At 47.9% G+C, this 27071-nt stretch overlaps 1 protein-coding gene across 1 annotated transcript in view; it reads left to right on the top strand.

Moving 5' to 3' along the window:
* The window catches only part of COL22A1 (collagen type XXII alpha 1 chain), a 320593-nt gene that overhangs the window by 23597 nt on the left and 269925 nt on the right, over nt 1-27071 (top strand). The window contains exons 2-3 of the mRNA XM_003933680.4: nt 6893-7055; nt 11685-12251. Coding sequence (XP_003933729.3) covers nt 6965-7055; nt 11685-12251 — 658 coding nt within the window. The 5' untranslated portion in view covers nt 6893-6964. The remainder of the gene's footprint in view (nt 1-6892; nt 7056-11684; nt 12252-27071) is intronic.

Below are 27071 nucleotides of genomic sequence, written 5' to 3'. Positions count from 1 at the left end.
CTGTGCAACAGAGTGAAACCCCATCCCCCAAAATAAAAAATAAAATAAAAACAAAAAGCCATCTGCAAATAGAGATGATTTTACCTCTTCTTTTCCAAGTTGGATTCCTTTTATTTCTTTTTCTTGCCCAGTTGCTCTGGCTAGAACTTCAAGAAGCATGTTGAGTAGATATGGCAAAGAAACATACTTGTTTTGTTCCTGGAAAAGCTTTCAATCTTTCACCATTGAGTATGATGTTAGCTGTGAGTTTTTCATAGATGGCCTTTATTATGTTGAGGAAGTGTTTTTTATAGTCTTAGTTTATTTTTTTAATCATGAAACAGTGCTGGAATTTGTCAGATGCTTTTTCTGCATCAATTGGAGTTACTATGTATTTTTTTTTCTGCCCTTCATTCTGCTTAAGTGGTATGTTACATTGATTGATTTTTGTATGTTGAGCCACTTCTGCATTCCTGAGATAAATGTCACTTGGCCATGGTGTCTGTTACTTTTAATATGCCACCTGAATTTGACTTGCCATTCTTTTGCTAAATATTTTTGCGCCTATGTTTATAAGGAATATTGATCTTTAGTTCTCCCTTTTCTTATTTGGAAAGATATATGACAAATATTCCTCTAAAAACTTGGAGAGTGCAACATTGATAAAGCCTTCTTTCTGAATGCGGAAAATTATCAAATTTCTTGAGCCCTGGAAAATACTGAACAATGATGGATGCTCTGTTTTATCCCCTGCCTCACTGGCCACCATCTTTCTTATTTCACAAGACAATGGTGGCTCAGTATTTGCAGCTAATATTTGGATTTGTTGTATCCATTGAGTTCAGGGAGAGATTGTGGGTTTAGTGGCCAGAAGAGGCCTAGGTTTCAGTCGTAGTTCCTTCTTTCACCAACTGAGTGACCTGGGAAGAGATACATACCTTCTCTCCACCTCATTGCCCTCCTTCACCCAGTGGAAATGATGATGCCTGTCATGAAGGGTCACATGAGCTCTCATGCATTAATCAGATATTGCCTGGCACATGGCAGATAATAAGTGACAATCAGTTCCTTTCATAGTTCCTTGACAATGCCTGTGTTCTTCTAATGAATGACTGTTAGCTATCCCAATGTAATATGATACCATAACAGCATCAGATGCTGGCCATTTATCATTCATTCATCAATCTAATGCTTATTTAAGTGACCACTACATGCTAGGAGCTGTTCTAGGTGCTGGGCAACAGAATGGACAAGTCAGAGTCCTTGCCTCCACATAGCTCTGAAGCATGAGAGGGCTGGGCAATCAGCTCTGACTTGCTAAGATTCTGTGCCTCTCCCCTGTACCATCTGACTCCTGGCCTTGGAACTCTGACTGCCCTTATGTGTTCCATTTTTGGACAATGCCTTTCTTCCTGTTCCTGTAGCTACCTCCTGCTACTCTCTGAGTATTGTCATTCAGAGTGTTATATCCTGTGCTCTCACAAGTAGCCTTTAGTGCCCTAGTAAGATGAGGGCACTTTGCCCTGAAGGTGGTAGGGACCAAATTGTACCTCTCCTGAGAGCAACCCCCATACCTGTCGTACATGGGGAATTTCCCTATGTGTCATGCTGTGGCCCCCTCTGGGGCCTGGCAGATGCCATCCTTTCCCTTGAAATTGTCACCTACCTTTGGCCTGGCTGAGTCCTGATAAGCCTTCCAAACTCGCCTTGGAATGAAGCTGGGAAACCTGAACTTCCCCTGAAATAGTCAGGTGATGGACATCCCTGCCTCCCTGCCTTCCCCTACAACCCCCTGGGGCTTCCTTCTACCACCACTCACTTGATCTTCCCTTCCCCTGGTGTGTGCCTTACTTGCATCATAGTGTCATTCAGTGCCTGTGCAGTGTAGGCTTAGTGTCATTTATCTACCTGTCCTCAGCATCTGGCATAGGAGGGCAACTGGTGAATATTTGCTAAATGAAGAAATCAATAGTGAAATGTATATTGTTTTCTCTGTCCAGGACTTTGGCTTTAATAATGAAAAATGCCTTTAGAAATGTCATCCATATGAAAATGAAGTGTATGAAAGGGGAAATACACTTAGCTAGTAAGCCTCATGGAACAAAGACCTGCATAGGAAACAAGCAACAATGCCTCTTCTATTGAGTTACCAAAGATTGAAGGAGTGATAATACTCAGTGCTACCAAGTAGGTGGTGACAGGGGTGCCCCCACACACTCACACTCTGCTGGAGGCGGTGGACATTGGTGCTACCTTCTTGGAAAGCACTTTGGCAGTTTCAGTCAGGATAGTTGTAAAATTCATATGACCCCCTCAGTGTTTTTCCCCTCCCTTCCTTCATTCCTTCCTTCCTTCCTTTTCCTTTCTCTTCTTCCTTCCTCCTCCTCCTCCTTTCTTCTTCTTCTTTTTTTTTTTTTTTTTTTTTTTGAGATGGCATTTTGCTCGTGTTGCCCAGATTGGAGTGCAATGGTGCAATTTCAGCTCACTGTCACCTCCGCCTCCTGGGTTCAAGGGATTCTCCTGCCTCAGCCTCCCGAGTAGCTGGGATTACAGGCATGCACCACCACATCCAGCTAATTTTTTTATTTTTGGTAGAGACAGAGTTTCTCCATGTTGGTCAGGCTTGTAGTGAACTCCCAACCTCAGGTGATCCACCCACCTCGGCCTCCCAAAGTGCTGGGATTACAGGCGTGAGCTACTGCACCCACCCCCGCCCCCAACCCCAAGCATTTTTCTACAAATCTACTCTAAGAAAATAAAGATGGGTAAGACTTAGGTATAAAGATGTCCTGTGTAGCATATTAAATAAATAAAATGGTCTACTAAATGTCTCAAATTGCAACTAAAACAATGGTGCTTATGCCACGGGTACAGTTTTAGGTAGCCAATAGTGGTGACATTGTAAAGGAATTTTTAATAGGTCAGACATTCCTCAAGATACAATGTTAAGAGAGACTGGCCAGGTGCGGTGGCTCGGGCCTGTAATCCCAGCACTTTGGGAGGCCGAGGCAGGTGGATCATGAGGTCAGGACTTCAAGACCAGCCTGGCCAACATGGCAAAAACTCGTCTCTTCTAAAAATACAAAAATTAGCTGAGTGTGGTGGCAGGTACCTATAATCCTAGCTACTCGGGAGGCCGAGGCAGAGAATTTCTTGAACCTGGGAGGCGGAGGTTGCAGTGAGCAGAGATCATGCCACTGCACTCCAGCTTGGGCAACAGAGCAAGACTCCAACTCAGAAAAGAAAAAAAAAAAAGAGAGAACAGAGGCTGTGAAGGGTAGTAAGGGGCAGGGAGTCGGGGAGAGGTGGGAATGGTTAACAGGTACAAAAATAGAATGAATAAGACCTACTATTTGATGGCATAATAGGATGACTATAGTCAATCATAACTTAATTGTACATTTAAAGTAAAGAGTGTAATTGAATTGCTTGTAACTCAAAGTATAAATGCTTGAGGGGATGGATACCCCATTCTCCATGATGTGGCTATTTCACAATGCATGCCTCTATCAAAACATCTCATGTACCCCATAAATATATACACCCACTATGTACCCACAACAATTTAAAAAGTAAAAACATTATAATAAAAAGAGAAAGAAAAATCCCCAGCAGGGAAAGGGGATGGAGGACAGCCTTCGACCTGAGTGCAAATCCCAGCACAACCACTCACAGCTGAGACTTTAATCCCCGATGTGGTGCTTTCTTCATGAGATAGTGGTTCTTAGCTCGTAGCATGAATGTGAGGATCCAATCAGATAATATGCAAATAAAAACTGCTTAGCTCATTTCTTGAAACGGGCTCTTAATACTCTTTTCTATTAGTAATAGATACTTAAGGAACTTTGACTGTTCACAAAATCAAACAAGGAGATAAGTTTGGGTGCTACTGAGTCCTAGGCAGAACGGAGACAGGAATGGGGCTTGGATGCTCCTATGCCCAGAAACTGGCAAGACCCCAGATTCCCTGAGTTCCTATTTCCCTGTGGTAGCCAAGCCATCAGGCTCCCCTTCTTTCTTTCCTTTTTTTCCCCTCCCTTCCTCCTCCTTCTCTTCTCTTTCTTCCCTTAAAATCTGAGCAGTACCTGAGCTCCTATTCTGTGCTGGGCTTTGTGCCGGTCACCAGTACTGCAGAAACCAACAGGGCACAGTCACTGCTTTCAAAGACCCTCCTCACTAGGCCAGAGGAGAGACAGACCCTGGGCAGATGATCGCAGCCTGGCATGACACAGGCTGTGCCTGGGACCCCTGCCAGATCCCACGGGAACAAATACATGCTTAACCCTCAAGTGAGGAATATGACCAGATTCATCCATCCACTCATTCATCAGGGAGCTGGCAAAGGATCAGAGGGGAGAAGGTGATATGGAGAACAATTTACCTGGATGCAAGCATCCAGATATCAGCCCCCAAGGCTGCAGAGGGTGCCAGGGGGTGTGGGAAAAGAGATGGTAGTCTGTGGGCAAAATTTGGAGGACAGATGCAATCTGAATGGGTTGTTGGAAAATAAAGGTTCCATACAGAATTTGTGAGGCATTTGATATAAAGCCCAGCACTGGGTCATAAATCTGTTTGACGAAATGCATCCAAAAATGCTGTGTTAGAAGCTGTATCACATCAATGCTGTGATGTTGGCATTTGGTGAATACAGTGGGTAGGAGGGATTTCCGGGTTTGAGGGCCTGGCTTGTTGGGAGGTAGGGCCGTATCTCTAGGCTTAACCCTCCAGGGCCTAAGGGGTTGCAGGTGAAGCAGAGACACCTAGACTTGATATAGAATGGGGGTCTGGCTTTCCTTGGAGTAATGTGTCTGCTGGTTGTGGATGTCCCATGCCTGCTCCACCACTTCCAGGAGTGTGACCTTGGGCAAGTTATGTGACTTGGCTGAGATTACATATAACGTGAGGAATGGGAATGACCACAGCCACTCCACAGGGAGCTGGAAGATCTGATTGACCACCTAGAGGTCAAGTGGAGGGAGGGCATTCCAGAATGGAGAAGCAACCTGTATAGAGTGCAGGGTGCAAGCATGTTTGTGTTCTTGGAGCCACGGCTAATTCCTAGGACTGGAGGGTGACCCTGCAGTAGATACAGTGGGCAGGCAGGGCTCCTGCAGGAGATGAGGATTGGTGGTTCATAATGCCCATTCAGCTTGCTTCTGTGTGTGTGTGTGTGTGCGCGTGCGCATGCGTGCCCGTGTGGACACAAATGCAAAAATGCACATGAGTGTATGTTAGGGGGATGATCCCAGAAACTGGTTTGCCTGTGCTTGTCATCAGGCACAGCTCTATTGATATTTAATCCCAGCTTTTGGAGGTTCTCTTGTGATTCACCAGAACATTTTAACATTTTAGGTTGTCATTGATGAAGAGTGGAAATGTCAACATAATTCAAAGAAATATTAGAAACAGAAACACATACACAGACATCCATGTCCTCACTACCCTGCCACATGTCTTTTATGTTTGCATTCCCCTTCTAGCCCTGGTCCAGGGTGCCAGTGGTGGCATGTGACTCCGAGCTGCAGTGAACATGCCAGTTCACAGGATGTTATTTCATGGTTCTCTGCAGTCTTCCCTCTGGTCATTGTCAACAGCTGCATCAGATTGGTACTTTAAAGGGTAAATGAGTTTGCTCACAACGTACTCCCTTGCCGCCATCTTAATATTTTTCTGTTTACTAGAATCTCTTAAAAAGCAGTCACTCTTTATTTGAAGCAGAATAACCCTTATGAGGATTGTTTGTCCAACTGCCTTTGTGAAACTTCCCTACCATGGCAAACATTGAGGTTCAGGAGTCCCTTGGAGAATTCTCCATCAGTTCTTTCCTTCACAGGTATTCACTGACCATGTGTAAATGCTCTGATCGTCTATGCCCAGTGAAGTTGGCCTGGCCTCAGCCTCCAGGGATCAGGCAGCCCACAGGGGCGACAATGAGGCAAATGAAGAATTAAGAGTCACATCCCCCTGCTGAGGAGCTCAGGGTTCACTTGCAGGTAGCTGAGCAGTGACTCCTCAACCCATAGGGAAGCGAGAGGTCTGGGAAAAATTTTCCAGAAGGGAAGCATCTGTGCTGAGCACTGCCAGAGACTCCCAGAGTGGGTGAGGAGATTTTAGGCAGAGAGAGCCCTTCTGCCTGGAACCTGGAACCTGTGGGAAATGACTAGAAAGTTCTTGGCTACCAAGTACAGCATGGTGGGTGAGTGAGGCGAGGTGAGAGGCCAGGCTGGACAGGGGTAGGCAGGTCATGGCAGGCCCCTGTGGCATATTTAGATAAAGATGATGATGTATTAGTCCATTTTCATACTGCTAGAAAGAACTGCCCAAGACTGGGTAATTTATAAAGGAAAGAGGTTTCATTGACTGATAGTTCCGCATGGCTGGGAAGGCCTCAGGAAACTTACAGTTGCGGTGGAAGGGGAAGCACGTGTTTCTTACTTGGTAGCAGGAGAGCAAATGTATGAGAGAGCAGGAAAAACTACCATTTATAAAACCATCAGTCACTGGCACAAGAACAGCATGGGGAACACCACCCCAATGATTCAGTCACCTCCCACCGGGTCCCTCCCTCAACACGTGGGGATTTCAGGGAGGGAGACTCAAGTGGCAATACAGAACCCAACCATACCAGGCGGGATGTGGTGTGGCGTCCTCAGGCACAAGGCCCTTCTGCTCCCTTCTGCAAGCCCGTCTGCTAATCGGATGGCTGGGGGGATCCAGGCATAAATCAGTGAAGGGGAGGTCACACTTGGCTCTGCTCTGGAAGGTCACACATAGGCTGCCTGGAGTTGGATCTGGGTGGGAAAATGGGCTGGGAGGCTGGGTGTGGGGGAGTCTCCCCGAGTGGGGCCCAGAGGTTGCCTCTCACAGACTTTCAGCTTGAGAGCCTTCTCTAAGGGTGTCTTTCTCCACACAGGCCATGCTGCAGTAGACCCTAACAGCGTCTCTTCCTGGCCAAGAAAAGCCTGTCCCCAAGAACGGGAGAGCCATGGCCGGCCTCCGAGGGAACGCTGTGGCTGGGCTCCTCTGGATGCTGCTGCTGTGGAGTGGGGACAGCGGCTGCCGGGCCCAGAGGGCAGGTGGGGCCACCATGGACTGTGCCATGCTGTGCTGGGGACAGAGCAGTCAGCATGTGTCCGTGAGCGTGGGTTGTGGTGTGTGCATGCACGTGAGCTCGCGACTGACTGAGAGAGTGAGTCAGGACTCCAGGTGTGAGTCAGCTGCCCTCCAACCTAGGGACCAAAAATCACCAGCTGCCCAGCAAGGGCCTGCATATGTATGAGAGTGTGTGTGTGAGGAAGCGTGAGTGTGAGGGAGTGTGTCAAAGAGTGGGAAGGAGTGTGGGGGAATGTGAGAGTGTGAGTGTGAGGGAGTGTGTGTGGCTGTGAAGCAGGGTATGTAGGAGTGTGAGGGAGTGTGTGTGAGTGTGAGGGAGTGAGTGTGAGGGAGTGTGAGGGAGTGAGTGTGAGTGTGAGGCAGTAGGAGTGTGAGGGAGTATGTGAGTGTGAGGGAGTGTGTGTGTGAGGCAGAGTATGTAGGAGTGTGAGGGAGTGTATGTGAGTGTGAGGGAGTGTGTGTGAGTGTGAGGCAGGGTATGTAGGAGTGAGGGAGTGTGTGTGAGTGTGAGGGAGTGTGTGAGTTTGTGAGGGTGTGAGTGTGAGTGTATGGGGGAGTGTGAGGGAGTACACAAAGTAGTGTGAGGAGTGTGTGGGGAGTGTGTAAATACGTGTGGCAATGGCAGCATGCATGTGAGTGTGAATATGAGGAATGGGTGTGTGTTCATGTGAGGGAAGGAGAGAGCGTGACAGAGAGGAAGTGAGTTGCTTTGACAGGTCTTGGTCAGTCACATCCTGGGTTGTGAGCTTGACTCTATCAAGTGTGTGGAGAACTGGAGCTTGGGGAGGAGGCAGGGGTGAGGACCTGGCTGCGTTGTCCCGTGAGGGCTTTGGGACACATTCTAGGGGAAATGGACATACTAGAATCCACTTAGCAAAGGCATCCAGGACAGCGAGAAAAGCATGTTTCTGCAGTAGACCCAGTAACTGATAAAGTTGACTGGAGGTGAGAAAGCCTTGGGCAGGAGGGTGGAGACATGGCCACAAGTCTTTGGTAACCTGTCTAAGGGTCCCGGCCCTGGGGGAAGGCACTGGTCAGTGCTGAGACGAGAAGAAGGGCCTAGCACGGAGCCTGCACACTGGGGTCCTCGATACACAGATAGGTGGGATGCTCATGTGCTGCCCACGTGGCGGCAGGGAGACCGCCTGTCACTAGGTCCAGGAAGCAAACCGCTGTGCCCATCTTACAGGAAGTGATATGCTAAGGCTTTTTTTCCTGGACTTAAAAAGGAAAGGTTGATGTTCTTTCTTTATTGAATTTACAGAGTTCTCTCTCTCTTTTTTTTTTTTTTTTTTTTTTTTTTTGCCTGAGCATCTCAAACCCTGGCTAGCTGGAAAAATGGTAATAACTGAAAACATTCTGGTTTTTTTTTTTTTTTTTGAGACAGAGTCTTGCTGTATCGTCAGGCTGGAGTACAGTGGCATGATCTCGGCTCAACGCAACCTCCACCTCCCAAGTTCAAGCAATTCTCTTGCCTCAGCCTCCTGAATAGCTGGGACTACAGGCACCTGCCACCATGCCTGGCTAATTTTTATATTTTTAGTAGAGATGGAGTTTCACCATATTGGCCAGGCTGGTCTTGAACTCCTGACCTTGTGATCCATCTGCCTTGGCCTCCTGAAGTGCTGAGATTACAGGTGTGAGCCACCTCACCCAGCCGAAAATATCCTGCTTTACAGGCAGGCGACATGAGATTTCTGCGCCCATCTAGCCACCCCCAAATGCACAGCCGATGCCGAGGATTTTCAAATTTAAAGACAAAAGGTCCCTAGTGTCATCTCCTCCATGCCCTCACTTCAGAGTGGAAAACAGTGGGCCCAAGAGAAGCACTCACCTGCCGGGAGTGGCACAGCCCCTGCCTTACCAGAGTCAAGGCCAGAAGCCTGGGTACCCCCCCCTCACCCCAATTCAGATCTCTTCTTTTCCACATCACACTCTACCCTCGCAGGCACACAATCCCACCTGTTCCATGGCCTCTGGGAGAAAATGTGCCCTGAGCTCAACGGGGTCCCTGGGGGAAGGCCTCCTGAACAGATGAAACTTCTCTAGCTTTAAAAGGAATTTCCTTTAGGATTACAGCCTGCAGGCTGGGTTCTGCCTGGCCTTCAGCAGCAATTATCCTCAACAGCCGGGGACATTATTGTCCCAAGGACAAAAAATGACCTTTGTGTCAAGAAGAAAAACTCCCCAGGAATTATCTCCAAGTCCGCACATCTGTTCGAACACACTCCAGAGTTCTAATCTTGTTAGGGATCGATCAGTCCTGCTCAGGCTGGGATGTAACTCGGTGCCTGACATGAAATTGTCACTTGCATTTTCAAATCTAGAGGAAAAGGTGGGTGTGGAACATTCAAAGGTGGCATTGGCTCAGGCCACATAGGGAGGAATTTGTGGATGTATAGGTGTAAAAACTTACAGCTTTATTGGTTTTCTGCTTTGTTGAACTTTATTGCTTGCAAGTGTAAGAGCAGAAAACAAAAAATATGTAATTCACTCATAGCTCTGCTTGCTGGAGGTAGGCAAGTATTTCCCACTCAGGTCTGTCATGCACGCACATGCAGTTTTTTTTTTTCCAGAAATTCTATATTATGCATATCATTTTATAAACAGCTTTTCACAGCCAATGCTATATTGAAAAGTGTATCCATGTTGATAAATAAGGATTCCTTTGCAGATGTCACTGTCATGGCTGCATCGTGATCCTGCCTTCCTGCCTTTCTGCCTTTATATACATACATACACATATATATATATATATATATATATATATATATATATATATATATATTTGTTTTGTTGTTTTTGTTTTTGTTTTTAAATAGAGACAGGATTTCGCCTTGTTGGCCAGGATGGTCTCGATCTCCTGATGTTGTGATCTACCTGCCTCGGCCTCCCAAAGTGCTGATCTTACAGATGTGAGCCACCGCGCCCAGCCATGACTTTTCTTTAAGTAATTTCTTTAAGTCGTTCCACATAGGTGATGGTGTAATTATCTCCAGGATTTTTTGGACCATGTTGCTGTGAATTTCTTTATACATTTTTTTTTTCCATTTATCTGATTGTTTTCTTGGGATAAATCACTAAGCTTGGAATTGGTAGATAAAAAGATACCCTCTTTCATGAGGCTTCAAAGCCCCTGAGAAAGGCTGTGACAAAGCCATGGCCCTGTGCTGAGCAGGTGGGTATATTCCCCGCCAACTCGCATGCGGCCGGGCCACTGCCAGACCGTTGTACCTTTTCCAATCGTGTATTTCGACAAAGGGTTTTATTGTTTTGTTTTGTTCAGTTCTGTTTTTATAGCCAAATGTTTGTGCTGGTGTTCCCAGAGGCCTGGTCAGCTGCGTCTGTCGGGATGGCCAAACCCTACGTTCAGGAAGAGTCAGACCAGGGCTTTTTTTTGATACTGGATCTCACTCTGTTGTCACCCAGGCTAGAGGGCTCAAAGGATTCTTCTTCTTTTTTTTTTTAATTGCATTTTAGGTTTTGGGGTACATGTGAAGAACATGCAAGATTGTTGCATAGGTACACACATGGCAGTGTGACTTGCTGCCTTCCTCCCCTTCACCTATATCTGTCATTTCTCCTCATGCTGTCTCTCCCCAACTCTCCACCCCCAACTGTCCCTCCCCTTTTTCCCCCGAAACCTCAGCCTCCTGAGTAGCTAGGATTACAGTCCTAAACCACCTTGCCCAGCTAATTTTTGTATTTTTAGTAGAGATAGGGTTTTGCCATGTTGGCCAGGCTGGTCTCAAACTCCTGGCCTCAAGTGATCTGCCCACCTTGACTTTTCAAATTACTAGGATTACAGGCATGAGCTGCTGTGCCTGGCCTTAAGACCAGGGCTTCTTGATAGTTGTTTATATATTTGTGCAGCATTCTAGAGATTAGAAAACACTTCCCCTTGTATTATCTGATTGTAAAGGGCTGAGTAGTTAAATAGCCAATGGAAGAGCATTGGCTAAATCAATTACGTTTATCTGCAGAGGACTGTGTGCAGCCATGGAAACTGGCATGATCAAACCAGAAATGGATTCTTAGCTTATAACTGAATGCAGGGTGAACAGCATATGTATCATATCTGGTACAGTCCCATTCCTATCAATAACTATATAGAAATAAAAAATAAGAATATATATATAATGCTTTCATGGTTATCTCTGTGAAGATGGGAATATGGGCGTTTAAACATCTAAACATCTTCTGATGGCATTTTCTGACTTCTTGGGAATGGGCATGCATTATTTGCGGTAGGTCAAAAAATAATAAAAAAATGGAATCACCTTTTAAACAAAATAAAAGTGAAGAGATTAAGGCATAGAGCTGTGCAGTGGGTGTTGATGATTTTTAATGTGGTGCTATATATTGTCAGTTGACCCTGACCGCAGTCTCGGGGAAAACGCATCATTACTGCCATGTGAAAGTTTGGAAACTGAAACTCAGACCCTTCAGGCAGCCCAGGGCCCCTGGGCTGTGAGAGACAAGGCAGGTGGGCATTTGAGCAGATGTGTGTGTCCCCAGTGACCTTCATGCTCCAGGACAGTGTCCTTCCCATGCCCATTTGCCCTATGCCATGCCTTCTCTCCCCCCTGCAGGTTGCAAAAGTGTACACTACGATCTGGTCTTCCTCCTGGACACCTCCTCCAGCGTGGGCAAGGAGGACTTTGAGAAAGTCCGGCAGTGGGTGGCCAACCTGGTGGATACCTTCGAGGTGGGCCCAGACCGCACCCGTGTGGGGGTCGTGCGCTACAGCGACCAGCCCACCACGGCCTTCGAGTTGGGCCTCTTCGGCTCGCGGGAGGAGGTCAAGGCGGCGGCCCGGCGCCTCGCCTACCACGGGGGCAACACTAACACCGGCGACGCGCTGCGCTACATCACGGCCCGCAGCTTCTCCCTGCGCGCCGGCGGCCGCCCTGGGGACCGTGCCTACAAGCAGGTGGCCATCCTGCTCACCGACGGCCGCAGTCAGGACCTGGTGCTGGATGCCGCGGCGGCCGCCCACCGCGCTGGCATCCGCATCTTCGCCGTGGGCGTGGGCGAGGCACTCAAGGAGGAGCTGGAGGAGATCGCCTCGGAGCCCAAGTCCGCCCACGTCTTCCACGTGTCCGACTTCAACGCCATCGACAAGATCCGGGGCAAGCTGCGGCGCCGCCTGTGCGAAAGTGAGTGTGCCTGGGCCCCACGTGCCCCCTGCCAAGGGTGACGCCACCTCCTGAGCCCACAGGAGAGGTCCCTGCGGCCGGCTCCAGGAAGGTGTGGCGAGCAGCAGGTGCAGAGGGGGAGGGAACCCACATTCCTGGGTCTGGCCACACAGGTTACCTAGTAGCACCGGCATCCTGTGGATGTTTCTGTTGTCAGGAAGGATTCCTTCTCCCACCTAGAGGCAAGGTCGGGGGCAGAGCCAAGAAGGGGTTTTGGATGAAAGAGGGCTGCGTTCTAACCACCCCGCCACCTGGGAGATACTTGGTGTCTCATCTTTACCTCGGATACGGGAACATCCTCTATTTACTGCCCAGAGCTGTGAAAATTAGAAACCGTGCACACAAAGTTCTGCCCGAAGCATTGGGCATATAGCAGGGTCTCCCAAGGGGCTGTGATGAGGGATCATGCAAGAAAATCAGCACGCAGGGCTCCATCAGCTGTCCCCACAGTCCAGAGTCATTTAGACATAGTCAGGAGTTGCTGATTTCAGAGGCCAAGTGCTGTTGACCCCGTGACCTCTGAGATAACCCAAGGCCTCTAGCTTGTTTGTCTGGAATCTGTTGGTTGTGGCTGGGGATGGGGGGAAGGGAGGCAGAGAGCTGATGGCCCCCAGGGCTGTGACCTGGAAGCCTGACCTTCAGGATTTAGTGAGCGTCATTCTGAGGATAGCCCCCTCCCCAGGACAGGAAGGGTGAAGTGGGTTTCTCATGTTCCAGCCTATCTCCAGTTTCTGCCTGTGCCTATTGCATTGGGGTGACATTTGTCCTTCTTGGGTCACAATGGGTGCTGAGTAACTTTCCCCTTCAGGCCCAGCATGGGCTGTGCTTTGAAGCTGGTCAAGCTGAGTGTGGAGCCTCTGTCTTGCTGATTACTGCAGGGGACTGCGCAAGCCCTGGCTGGGAAGCCACAGGTCACACCTTGGGCAGGAGCCCGGACATCCTTGGTGGCTTGGGGCAGCACAGAAGGTGCTGGCGGTGGGAGCAGCTAAGTGTGACTCAGCAGAAGAGGCAGGGGCCTAATCCCAGGGATGTGCCCGAGGGTTGCAGCTCAGAGAGAAAACAGCTAAACCATTTCTGAAACTGGGATGGCTCTCAGCGTCTTTACCACAGCATGACTCTTTTCCCCGTGTTGGCTCTGTTAACCTCCACTTATTTATCCGACAGATACTTATCAGGGCTCTACTTTTTTTTATGTGGCTTTGTGCTGATTTCTCGGGCTACAGCAAAAGATAAGACACAGCATCTGCTCTCAGGGTGCTCATCATCTAGAAGGCAGGAAAGGCACACAGGTAAACTTTCATAAAGGCACAGGGAGAGTTTCATGTGTCAGGTCCGTGTGTGGTTGTGGTATGTGTTGGGATACTGAGAATGAGGGAGGGCTTCCTGGAGGAGGTTGTTTAAAGGGTTTGCATGACCTGCATGGGATGGAGAAGGATGAGATGGAGTGGGATGAAGGGATGCCATGACGTGGTCAATGAACCATGATGAACCCATGCTGCTGGGGAAAGGAGGAGATTAAGGACTGTGGGGTGTTGACAGATTGTCAAGGTCCCCATAAAGGAGGGTCTTGTGTGCTCAGTTGAGGATAGGCTGGAGGGTTTATGAGGGGGTATGACACTGTCAGATCTCCATGGTGAATGGAATGTGAACAGCAGGACAAAGGAAGGTCCTTCGGAAGACTGCTAGAGAAATTCAGAGAACTGTGTTTTGGGACTGATCCAATACTGGTGATGTGGCCTGTTTTTCAGAGGTGGAAACCGATGCCCAGAAGGCTAAGTAAAGGTAATCTACCCTACAGCATGAAAGGCACTGGCCGTGGACTTTCCATAAGTGACTTCACTCACCCATATTACAACCTCATAGGATAAAGATTCTCTCATTTTTTTTGTAGATAAGAGCACACAGGATGCTGAGATCATGGAAGGCACAGCTTCAATGCATGCTGGTCCCTCAGTTTGTAGGCCTGAGAGGGGCTGGGGTCAGGCGGGGAAAGAGGCGTGATCGGAGACTGCCCAGGCAGGGCTGGAGCTGTCAGACTGAACCAGGTGCACACTGAGCAGAAGTCTGTGCAGATAAGATCTGGGCACAGGGTCACAGCCCCAGCATAGAAGTAGAAATTCAATATGGTCACTCAGGAACAATGAATTCTACATCATTCCAGAAGCCAGGACCCCTTGATACAGGGTGCTGGGAAGCAAGGTTATGTGCAGATCCTTCCCACTTTTTTTTGACTTTGGTTTTGCCATCCTGTCAGTCTTGGTTCAGAGTGGTTCTGGAGCTCAGCAGGACCAACTCTAGATTTTGAAGCTCCTTCATGCCCAGGGATGGCTCAGAATGGCAGAGACAACCCAGAGAGGTCAAGTCCCTGGGATGTGCCGCACAGTTAATAGAAACCAGGGCTGGGAACAGAACCCAGGCCTTCAGCCTCCAGGTCTCTGCCCCCGTGCCTCCATGGGCTTCGCCATCACTGACCTTGGTAAAGCAAATTTATTAATATTATCATTTTCAATTGAAAAGTCAGAGGTCAGGCAACTGTAAGCGATGAAATCTGGACCGATTCCATGCTCCATTTGCAGGTTCCTCTGTCTTCGTGTTAACTCTGTTCTTGGAAGACTTTTGTGTTGGAATTATACCAGTTAAGTGGGTTTCAGTGAAGAGACTCTGATAACAGTTTTATTTAGAGGAGGGTGAGATCAACAAGGCGTACTGAGGTACACAGGAACTAGGGATGGGAGAAGGGATGGAGTGTGTCACTAGAGGCTGTGAGGTCGGAGTTTGGGTGGCCCTGTAGGACCCTTCGTCATGAAGGCACACAGTTCTCCTGCCAGACCATGGCACGCAGGCAGAGAGGAAGCGGGAAAGAAGCCCCTGCCCCTTCTCTGCTCCTGCGTGACTGCTCCTCCCACCAGCCTGACCCCATCTGACACCAGCCAAGCAAGGAGTCTAAGTGATGCAGTCACAGTGGTGGGCCTCCTGGGCTGGGAGCAGGACAGAGGGCGAGACTGGACATGGGAGGGTGACCCAGGGACACCACAGAGAGACCTCAGTGAATCTCAGAGCCATGTCTGCCTGCAAATCTGCCATTCTGCCAGTTGTAGTTCAGAGTGATTCTGCATCTCAGGAGGACCAGTTCTAGACTTTGAAGCTCCTTCATGCCCAGGGATGGCGCTGAGAATGGCAGAGACAACCCCAGAGGGGTCAAGTCCCTGGGATGCGCTGCACAGTTAATAGATACCAGGACTGGGAACAGAACCCAGGCCTTCAGCCCCCAGGCCTCTCCTCCGTGCCTCCAGAACATGGGCTTCATGTGCAAACCAGGGAGAAGAGACTATTAGCCAGCAGGCCTGGTGCTGTCTCACTGGACTAGGGTAGGTCATGTGACTGTCCCTATACCAATCACTAGGAGTAGAAATAGGTTGAATATTTTGGGCTTAAATCACATTACCTTGTCTAACATTTGGGAGTGGAGTTAGTTTCCAGCCCAGCTCCCTCAAGGAAAGGGATTTGATACAAGGAAGAAAACCAGGGAGCTGTTACCAAGAGAAAGGGAAACCTAGGCAGGCCAGCCCAGAACACACGTCCTCCCTGATCACATCAAGAAAAACTCATGGGTTCTATAAAGATAGGCTTCTCCCAAATCCTAAAATAGACGTAAGATTTAAGTGAATGCTCAGTCATCTAAAGGGAATCGGTTGTTGTAAATACAGCTGTGAGATGAAGAGGGCCTGGTCTATTCTGGCTACAAACGAAATGAAATCCCCTTACAATTGCTTCAATTAGAAACAAAGCAAAACAAAATAAAAGAGCTAATAGTAACATATTGGAAAGCAGCTAGTGAGATTAAATCAGGGAGCATGGCAGGATTTGAACACCAGAAGTCTCTTGGCACACAGAGGATGCCTGTGGGGGACTTCACAGCCTGAGGAGGAATTATTCTCAATAGGGGCTGCTTATTGATGACCTGGAAAATGGTACGCTAACAGTATCAGGAATTTTTTGATGTAGTAATCATTCAGTTAGATCCAACTCTTCATTCATTCATTCATTCAGTGATAATGTATTAAAACAGCCATTTGATTCAATCTCATTTATCCATTCATTCATTAACAACCATGCATTATAGTAAACATTTGTTCAATTCAATCCATTCATTCATTCATTCAACAAGCACATCGAGTGATTCCTCTGTGCTAGACACAGGCCAGGTGCTCATGACACAGTAATGAATCTGGCATCCTCATTGTCCTTGAGAGAGAAACTGTTGTCTACTTGGAGCAGCAGGAAAACGGCAGACAATTCTACAACGAAGTGAGTAATTTTACATATGCATTAGTTTACCTGCCTCGTGTATGTCCTCACACACAAGAATATAAACTTCATGAAGGCAAAGTCTGTTCCTTGTGGTACCTCAGTGCCTAGAACAGAGCCTAGTATGTAGGATGAGCTCCTAAATATTGTTTAAAGGAAATCCAGGGCAGTGGCCTGAAAGTTGCTGCCGGGCTCACTGTTGTGATAGGCACATTAGAAATTCATTTGCAACGATCTGTTTCACTCCCCACCCATCCTCCTGCCAAAGAAAAGAATAAGAACATGAAGCAAATCTGAAATTATAGCCAACAATCATGAAAATATTTCATGTGTTCACATTTTGGTGAACAGAGACAAATGGTTAGGTTTTGAAGGCTGGTACAGAGTTAGAAAAGGCAGGCTGGCTGTTTTATGGTTGACGGCGCAGAGGCACATAGGGGCTGAGTGGCCTGACCAGGATTTCAGGGGACAGGTGTGGAAGTCTTTCTTTGGTTGGAACCTATTGCCTAAGAGTGAGCGCTGTAAACCATCCTTCTGGAATCTTACTGCATATCTAATTATCAAACCCACCCGGCGTCTAGAACAGATGTGGTTCATACATGGTGGCTAGTGACTGTTCGTTGAATGAATGACTGAAACGAACTTGAAAAAAATAATTATCCCCATTTTACAAATGAAAAAGAGTATCTGCTGACTGAGGAGCGGGATAACAGCAGTAACTGCAGTAACATATGCCCGGTGTTAGTCCAGACACATTTCAGGCATCGTCTCCCTCCCTGACCTCCCCAGTGGCCTTCCCTAAGACCTGCCATGATGTTGGCGGCTCTGTGTTTCCTTGGCCTTGGACATGTTCAGGGAAGTGCCTCTGTGCCGCAGCATCATCTCTTGCTTCTCCATGGCCTGACAGAGGCTCCCGGGGAATGCAATCTCAGCTTCAGCTTCCTGCAGTGTGTGGGGCAGAGGCTGAGGACAAGACCAGCCCCGGAGCGTTGGCTATAATTAAGAGTTTTCTCCACCCCAGGCTTTGTCGTGGCCACAAAACCAGCTTTATATAGCTTATTGGCTCACTGTAAGTGAGCCTGTGGAATGCCAGCTGGCCGCAGCCGGGAAGGCCTCCACCTACTTCTATTTTGGGGACACGCTATGGTGGTCCTCTCTCCTCTGTCCCCACAGTCAGGGAGCCCCTTGCTGCGTCCTGTCTTTTGCTCTTGGACTTTTGGGCTGGGATGTTGATGCTCTGGACTAGAAGGAGCCTCTCCCATGCTCCTGGTGCGTGGTTGTCCCCGCCCTCTCTCTCACTCTGTTGTGGTTGTGTTCAGAGTTAACTCTATTCTTATTTAATGCGAGCTTTCACTCCTGGGCCTTACACTTGCCAATACGATTGGGGCTGGGAGTAGAGGAAGGCTTCTTTTGTGTAAGGAGATTCGTTTTCCCATTTTATTGTTCACCTGTGGTTCTCCCTGAGAAAATGTCAGCATTTAAACTCCAGCTCTGCATTTTGATAAGTGTGTGATTCTGTACAATTGACTTGTCCCCCTGCATCTCAGTTAACTGTAATGTGGGGTCAGTTTCTCCTTGCAGACATGTTGCGGCCATGATCAGGGAGATTAGTCTGGGGGGTGAGTGTTTATGCTTATGGAGGGGCTCTCTTTTACTTTCTGTTGTAGCTAGCAGACCAAGCACTTAACCTCTCAAATAAGTTAATTATAAGGTTCACTTAAACATCTGTTTTGTACATTTTTTCTTTCTGTGGTGCAAAACACTTTTAATAAATAATACAACTTGCATGTATAGTTGGGAATGGACTAAATAAACGTTTGTAGGTACTATTTCACAACAGTGGATACTTTACCCACTCCTTATAGGTGTTATTGACTTATTTTCTCAATGCATATTCATTGAGCTTCCATTATCTTTCAGGCACTGCTCTAAAACATGAGAGTTACAGGGGTATGTGACATATATGATCCTACTTTTAGGGTGACACTAAAGGAGATGGGCAGTCCATCAAGTGATGGGCTAGGTCATTTCATGTGGTGATAAGTGCTTCAAAGAAGAGAAACCCGGTGAAGTGGGTCTCCTGGAAGAGGGAGAAGTTGCCTTGATCTTGGAATGGTGTGAAACAACTGTGCTTACCAAGATTGATGGCTGAGTTCCAGGCTCGGGGAACAGGGACCACAAAGGGACTGAGTGGGAGTGGACCCCACTTGCTGGAGGAGCCCAGTGGCTGGGGTGGATGTGAGGCAGCAGCTGACAGTGCTTAGCAGGAGGGTGAGACTGTTCCCCTGTGTAGGACACAGGACTGGAGGCTCAGCCATGTTACCTCTCCCAGTTCACACAGCTCAGAGGGGCATCCAGGGGGCAGCCCCAAGTCTTTCCTCAGCAGGAAGGGGGCCCATCTCAGAGCCCCTGCAATCATTTTTCCCTTTGAAGACACAGCCACACATGTCCCAGGGGAGGGCAGGGAGGCTGGCTGTTGGCAAGCCTGGTGGCGTGTCTGGCCTGGGAAATTCTAGGCACCGTCTCCCTCTAAGCAAGAGTCTTATATAGAAATCAAAGTGGACATGGCCCTGCTGGTGGCATCATGCCCATCCCAGTGACCATGCCTTCCAGCCCACACTCCCACCTCTGTCCCCACATCCCTCTTCCTGGCCTGGGACTCCATGGTAAACTTAGGGTGCACACACCCCACATACACACACCAACATGCACAAACACACACACATACCAGGCACACCACACACACACCCTAGAGGCACGTTCACACACACGCTCCTCACAAACCATACCCCACATACACACCCATTCACAACACACCCACGTATAAACACACCACACACACTTCCCACACTACACATAGTGCACACACCATATATACTACATGTAACATATATACACAAAAGGGGTATGTAGACACCCTTCACTCACACCACATAGCACATGCATACACACACACGCAAACACTATGCACGCCACACATACCACACATGCCACATATACTTGCACCACACCCCACATGCTGATACACATTTGGTACACTCCACACGAACACACTGTGTATACCACACTGCATATACACATCACACACCTGAACACATGCAGAAACACCACTTACACCCTGCACACCACATGCACCACATCACATACCCTACATGTAGGCACATGTACACAAACACCACACCTCCCACATGTACCCCCACCCACATACACACCCATTCACCTATACACACCACACACACACACTGCACACTAACATATAGCACAACCCCCCCGAGAAACATAAACCATGCACACCACACACACTACACATAGGCTACACACACCGTATACACACTACATACCACACATACACAACATGCATTCTGTATACACACATATTATATACCACATACAAATACACAGTCACACACACCACATATACAAATAGCACCACACAGACACCACGCATACCCACTTACATACACACAACATTCACAGCTCCACACACCATTGGCCATGTACACAACCCTCCACACACACACAGGCACACCATGCACATAAGACCCTCCACACATACACAGACTACACACACATGCTCCACGCACACTACATGCACACACATCACACATGCATATTTATCCCCATGCTCACATACAGAATATTCCATATATGACGCCACATGCCGCCTCCCACATATACACACACCAAGCACATAACACCCCCCACCCATATACACACTATTCATACACTCACAGCACACATACCACACACACTGCACACACATCTGGGAACATGTATGTGACCACAAAGTGACCCACCCAGCTGTTCCTTCCGAGTGGACCCGAAGGCTGGGAGGGATGGGCAGCAGTGTGGGTTGTGGGTTTGGAGCCGCCACGTAGAGGTCTGTGGCCTGGCACTTGGGACCACGTCAGCCTCAGGAAGCAAATCAGCCTAGATTCTGCCCTCCAGCTACAGGTCACCAGGAGTTCCTCTTGGGAAGCTTATTAGGACTGAGGTCACCAAATAGAAATCGTAATTGAATTACTTGAAATTTCACAGCACATAATCATAATTATGTGAAAATGACTGGAAATGGTGAAAAACTAAAAACCACTCATCATTTATTTTAAATGTGTATACTTCAAGGAAGAAAAATAGTCTCCAACTCTGCCCAGCCAGACTTCAGCCTGGAGATGACCCCCAGAACCACTGTGTTCATGTCCCTGACTCTGGCCTCTGCCTAAAACTCTATGACCCATGTATTAGAAGCAAGAAGCTTGTGCAACACAAATGCTTCTCTGTCAGCGCATTTCAGACCAGGGCATGCGGCCCCATCTCATTTTCAATAGTACTGGTCTCCTCTGGCTGTGCGGGTGGGTGGCGCTTACATCATCACCTCTTCAATCATTCCCAAATTGATGGTGATTTATTTTGCTTCTGGGTTATGGTTTATTGTGACAATGCAATATGAGACTTCCTTGTACGGAGCTCTTTATGCATCTGCATATTCCTACATATTCCTCCTCCTAGAAGAGGTTTGCACGGTCAAAGTATCTGTGGCTGAAGCTGGTTAAGCTACAGCCGCTGGAGCCGGGTCACCTAGCTGGGCCTCCTAGCTCTGTCTCCTGCCTCTCTGTAAAACTTAGGGTAGGTACAGAATATTTCTCTGCCTGGTCTCATCATCTGTAAGAAGAGGATGCTAGGCCAAGTGTGGTGGCTCATGCTTGTAATCCCAGCACGTCTGGAGGCTGAGGCAGGTGGGTCACTGGAGGTCAGGAGTTTGAGACCAGCCCAACCAACATGGTGAAACCCCGTCTGTACCAAAAATACAAAAATTAGCCTGGCGTGGTGGCATGTGCCTGTAGTCCCAGCTACTTGGGAGGCTGAGGCAGGAGAATTACTTGAACCTAGGAGGCAGAGGTCACAGTGAGCCGAGATCATACCACTACACTCCAGCCTGGGTGACAGTCTCAAAAAAAAAAAAAAAAAAAAAAAAGGAGAGCAATGGTCAATGGTGACATTCCCTACCATGTAGAGTGTGTGAGGATCTATTGAATCAGCACCAGGGGAGCTCTTGGTGCAGTGATGGCCCTGAGCATGGGCTCTTACTGCATACATTTACACACATAATTTATTCACTTATGTGTGAGTGTGTATATATTACGTATATATCCTTTCAGAAAGATGATCGAGTTAAATACTTTTAACTTGGCACAGTGTTTCTCAACTTTTAAATTATTATCTGCACCCAAAGGAGCCTCTGTAAACATTTTTTTTCCTAACTATCCCCCTTCTCTGAAACTGCAGTACGTGTACTGCATACCCCGCGTGCTATTGGCTAAGGTAGCACTTTGGACGGCCAAAGGCTATCATAATATCTAAGATTCTCTCCCACTCTTGCCCAAGCCTGAGTTTTGTTCCCTTTGAAGAGAACCCATGGCGCAGGGTGTGTGTGAGGGTCACAGGATGAGAACTGAGGGAAGGCCTGGGGTTGGAATCTGGCCCTCTCTTCCTTGGAGGCTGTGACTTCGTAACGTCAGCTTCAGCAGGTGGATTCAGTTCTAAAAGCTTGAATTAAATCCAGGCTTCCCTATTTCTTTCGACAAATGAGTCTTTCAAACTTTATTTTTCCCTATAAAATAAAGCCAGTAATACTATTACCAACTCTCTAGAGCAGAGGGAACACACACGCGTACAATGCTCCCATTGCAGCCTGGCACGGTCAGTGCGAATCACAGGTTAACTCGTTATGACACGCTGTTGCTAAGACCTCTGGTCAAATGTCAGTGGGGCTGGAGTGGAATCTCAGGTCTGCCACCTGCCAGCCAGGGATCTCGGCCAGGGATTCACCTTTTTGAGCCTCAGATTCCTTGTCTGTAATCTGAAATGATAGTTACCAATCTGGTAGATAGTTATCAAGTTGTAGTTCTCACTATGGTTCTTATTGTAATCATGCTTAATATTTTTATGGTAAGTCCATATGAAAAAGAACATGCCACACATCAAAGTGCGTGGCAATAACGTGACTGTATCTAATTCAGAGGACGGAAAACTACAGCCTAGAGGCCAGATCACTGGGCAGACACCAACTTCACAAATTGTGTTATTGGACGACAACCATGTCAACTTCTCTACGTACTGCTGATGGCTGCTCTGACACTGGGATGGCAGGTTGAGCCGCTATGGCAGAGACTGTACGGTCCAAGGCTAAAGGATTTACTCTCTGGCCTTTTGCAGGCATTTGCCAACATCTGATAATGTACTCTGAGGTGACGACTGAGAATCTGGAGTTGCTGCCACCAGCTCCCAAGGTGCGCGTGGATAGGACATTTTGGGGGGACCACTGTTTCCTCTGTTGGTCAAAATGCATGACCAGCTGCCCCCTCTGTGTGCCATCTAATGACAGATATTCCTCTGCCTCCCATTTTTAAGGGTTAGCCATGTATTCTTAAAAAAATCGTTATACCTTCTTAGGTTTTCTGTAGACATGGATTCATGCCCCAGTGGAACTAGAAGGGGTTTGAGGTTCCATATGAATCAGTGCTGCCTCGCCACGGGGCCTCGTGACAGCCACACCGCTCTGTCGTTGGTGCCATCCCAAGTAAAGTGGAGACTGCACCATACAGGTGTGACAATCTCATTGACCATGGTCATGCCGTGCCTAAGCCTTCAGCTCATGGAGACTGCATTTCACATGGGGATTTTCATCTTGAGTCGAGAAAGGGATGAAATAGAGTGGCTATAATTAAATAGATAGTTGTAAAAGTACATACACATAAACATAGACAATCTCTGTAGATACATGTCTCTATATAAACGTGCACATATCTAATGGAATTCATGGAGAAACTCTGCACTTCTGAGTGTCTCTCGTGTCCTGAAGCTAACCTTGTCAGGGTTTCACACTTGCAGAGAATGGATGGGGATTCGGGTTTATGCGATGTCTTGGGGACTTCCAAGAAATGTGGTAGATTAATCGTGTGATGATTCTGATACTACCTCGCCGTTACTGGAAGACTGAAGGAAAACAAGCCAAAGCCGTATGTTTTAGGTGACTTGTTTTGCTGTAAGACGTGTGTGCTGTCTTTGTCCTTTTGATTACATTGACTCTGGTTTCTTTGAATTTACCCCCACGCAAATACATGCACACACACACACACATAGTCATACCAACATACACACACATACACTCACACAGGCATACAGACATGCACAAACAAGACACACATATACATTCACACACAGACATACCAACATACACAAACAAAACACATGTAGACACACACAGGCATACAAACATATACAAACAAGACACACACACTCACAGGCATGCAAACATATACAAACAAGACATAGTCACACACAGGCATACAAACGTACTCGCACACAGACACGTGCTCACATACTCACTGCACAGCCCCACTCATATGCACATACTCAGATGCAGACACATAGCCAAACCTAGAGAGGGATGGTTAGGGTAAGAAAGACCCCTTCCTTTTGCCCCTTACCCTGGAACAATCTATATGTACTTGACCAGGAGGAAAAAAAAAAAACACTTTGTTAAAACTCCTTCTGCATTTTGAGTGTCTACTCTTGCGAAATATCTTCCATTTCCTGGAAATCTGACCAGTCAGTTTTGCTTGATATGTAATAGACACAGAGGATGTCTATTTGTTTAAATAGCTTCTTATTGACATCAATCTAACAACAGATGGAAACATGAGTGGCCGAAGGGGCGGAAGGTAATAAGAGGGGCCCATTGGCACTGCTCTGGGGGAGTCTGGCAAACTGGGTGCTCACGACCCCCTGCTGGTGAGTTCTGGCTCCCCTGAGCACACAATGCCATGTGTGTTTTCTACTGAAGACATTTTCTGTCTTGGACCCCCATATCTGGGGAATAGAAAGACATCTTCCTGCCTGTGCTCAGATTGGGCTGAGAGTGAAACACTCCCCAGCTGTGAAGGACTGTGCTTGGCTGGAGGTGAGGTTGGAACGTGGAGCTGAGCACCTCCATCCATTGCCTCTGCTCATCTGGGCTGACAGGTCTGGGCCACACCTGGCTCTACACTCAGATTGGCCCTAACCAGAGTAGCCTAGGGCAAAAGAACAAAATGAAGTTTACATACTATACGCGCTCCTATTTATACCTTGCAGATCACATTTTAAAAGTGTCCTGGAAAATACGTTCTTTCCTTCTCACTTGACACATAGGCCTACATAAAAACCTGGGAGGCAGGTTCAAATTCAGCGTTCTTGGACTTCTTAAAGTGACACACACACAAAAAGCACAGTAGCCCAAGGAGAGTCACACGCAGGCTCCCAGCCCCAGTCCACGACCTGGCCTCCTCCTCTTCATAACTCTTGCTTGGTCTTGAGCCAAGGAGGGCCTCGTTTGCATGTGTGAAGACCCCCTGACATACAAGATCAAGCTCTGTCCACCAACCCGACAGACAGCTGCCCCTTAAAGAGCCCCTGAGCCTAAGAGACCCCAGGAGTGGTCCCGTCCACCCTCAGAGGTACAGATGGGCAATGAGGCTGTGCTTTAGAGGGAGAGTGGCCCAGGTTCAGCTGGGTTGAGCAGGGAGGTCCAGATCCTGAAGCATGGTCTGGAAGACGGGCATGGGGTCCAAATAGACATGATCCCTTGGTCCCTCCTCTTCCTCTGTGGGATGAAGTAAAACTGGAGGAGGTCTAGAGGGAGGCCCTAAGGCTCTTCTGTGCCCAGGAGTAGCACTGCGGTTTTCTCTTATTTTCTGGGTGAGGGGGAACAAAACGGAATTGAAAGAACACGGTTTGTGAAATCTAATAGGCATAGGTTGTAAACCCTTTCCCACTGTTTATCTGCTGTATGGATTTGGGCAGAAATCTGGAAAACAGCAAGCAAAAATCTCCCCCACAGACACGCTGCAAAGGTTCGGTGAGACAGTATTTGTAGATCGTCTGTTGTAAGTGAACCTAGACCCCACTTCACTGCCTCCTCTACTGCCCAATTCAGAGAGGGCTTAACCAGAGCCCAGAGAAGGCCAGGGACCAGTCAAGTCAAAGTGCAGGAGGCAGAGCAGAGAGCCGAGAGCCCTGCAGGCTCCTGAGCCTACTTCTCACTTCCGCTTTGTGCTCTTACCCCTCCTTCCTGGCAGCCCTTGAGGCAGAAATGTCCCCCTAGGAGGTAAAGGTGACTTGCTCAGCACTGTTGCTTTGTAGGTTGGGACTCGAGTAAAATGGACCATAGAGACTTGGATCCACCTCAACACGGTCCCTGAGCAGAGGTGGGGCTGGGAGGGCTTCCCAGGCTGGAAGTCAGCACCTCTCCCTCCTCACTGTATCTTGTGCAGTGACAGCAGAGCCCACATCCAGGGAGGGAAGAGCAGAATTGTCTCCCTGGGAGCTCTGACTGAGCAACAGATTATTTCAATGTCAGAAAACAGCTGGCCTGTGCAGCGTCCTATGCTGTCACTAGGTGGGCAACAGGGCCTGGGTTGCTGGATGTCTGAGGGTCCACGGCCCACAAGGTTTTGTGGCTTGGAAGCCACAAGTGGCCTTACGCCTCCACAAGAAAAGGAACAGGCAGCCGGTAAACCTACACTGAGAACGGTTAAAAAGCTGGGCTACTAGAGGACTTTTTTTTTAAATTTATTTTTATTTTTATTTTTTTGCATTTGTTTATTGCATTTTAGGTTTGGGGGTACATGTGAAGAACATGCAAGATTGTCGCATAGGTACACACGTGGCAGTGTGATTTGCTGCCTTCCTTCCCCTCACCTGTATCTGTCATTTCTCCCCATGCTCTCTTCCCACCTCCCCACCCCCCGCTGTCCCTCCTCTATTCCCCCCCAACGGACCCCAGTGTGTAGTGCTCCCCTCCCTGTGTCCATGTGTTCTCATTGTTCAACCCCCGCCTATGAGTGAGACCATGCGGCGTTTGATTTTCTGCTCTTGTGTCAGTTTGCTGAGAATGATGGTTTCCAGGTTCATCCATGTCCCTAATCGTTTTTGAGGACTTTAAACACCTTAACTCCTGACACTCGGCAGTTTATATCCTGGTCAAACACTTGGAAGTTTAGACTGACAGACCTGGGCTTGAATTCTTGCATTTGCCATTTGTCACCTCTTTATGTATGACTGATCCTCCGTTTTTAGTTTCAGCATCTGTGAAATGGGTAGAGCAAGCCCACCTGTGACTCTGAAGGTTCAGTGCATTAAGATAGGAAAAAGTGCACCAGGGGCGCTGGGCACAAGTCTGCTCCTCTCTGACTGATGCCCATGCATCCTTGAGGACTTTACGAGTGCTCTCTGACTTAGTTTCCTCACCTGAAACATGCGGATGGTTAAAAAAAAAAAAAAGCCCTTACATTTTTGCTGCAAGCATTTTGTTCATTGATTCAGGAAATACTGATGAGAGGCTTACTGTGAACTGGAAACAGTGTCTGCAGGGGTCAGGGCAGTGTAATAGTTAATATGAGGGAGAAAACAATAGGAAAGATAGCACTTAAA

This window comes from Saimiri boliviensis, chromosome 15 (assembly GCF_048565385.1).
Source record: "Saimiri boliviensis isolate mSaiBol1 chromosome 15, mSaiBol1.pri, whole genome shotgun sequence".
NCBI lineage: Eukaryota > Metazoa > Chordata > Mammalia > Primates > Cebidae > Saimiri > Saimiri boliviensis.
Note: the sequence above shows the minus strand (reverse complement) of the source record. Positions and strands in the feature narration are given on the sequence as shown.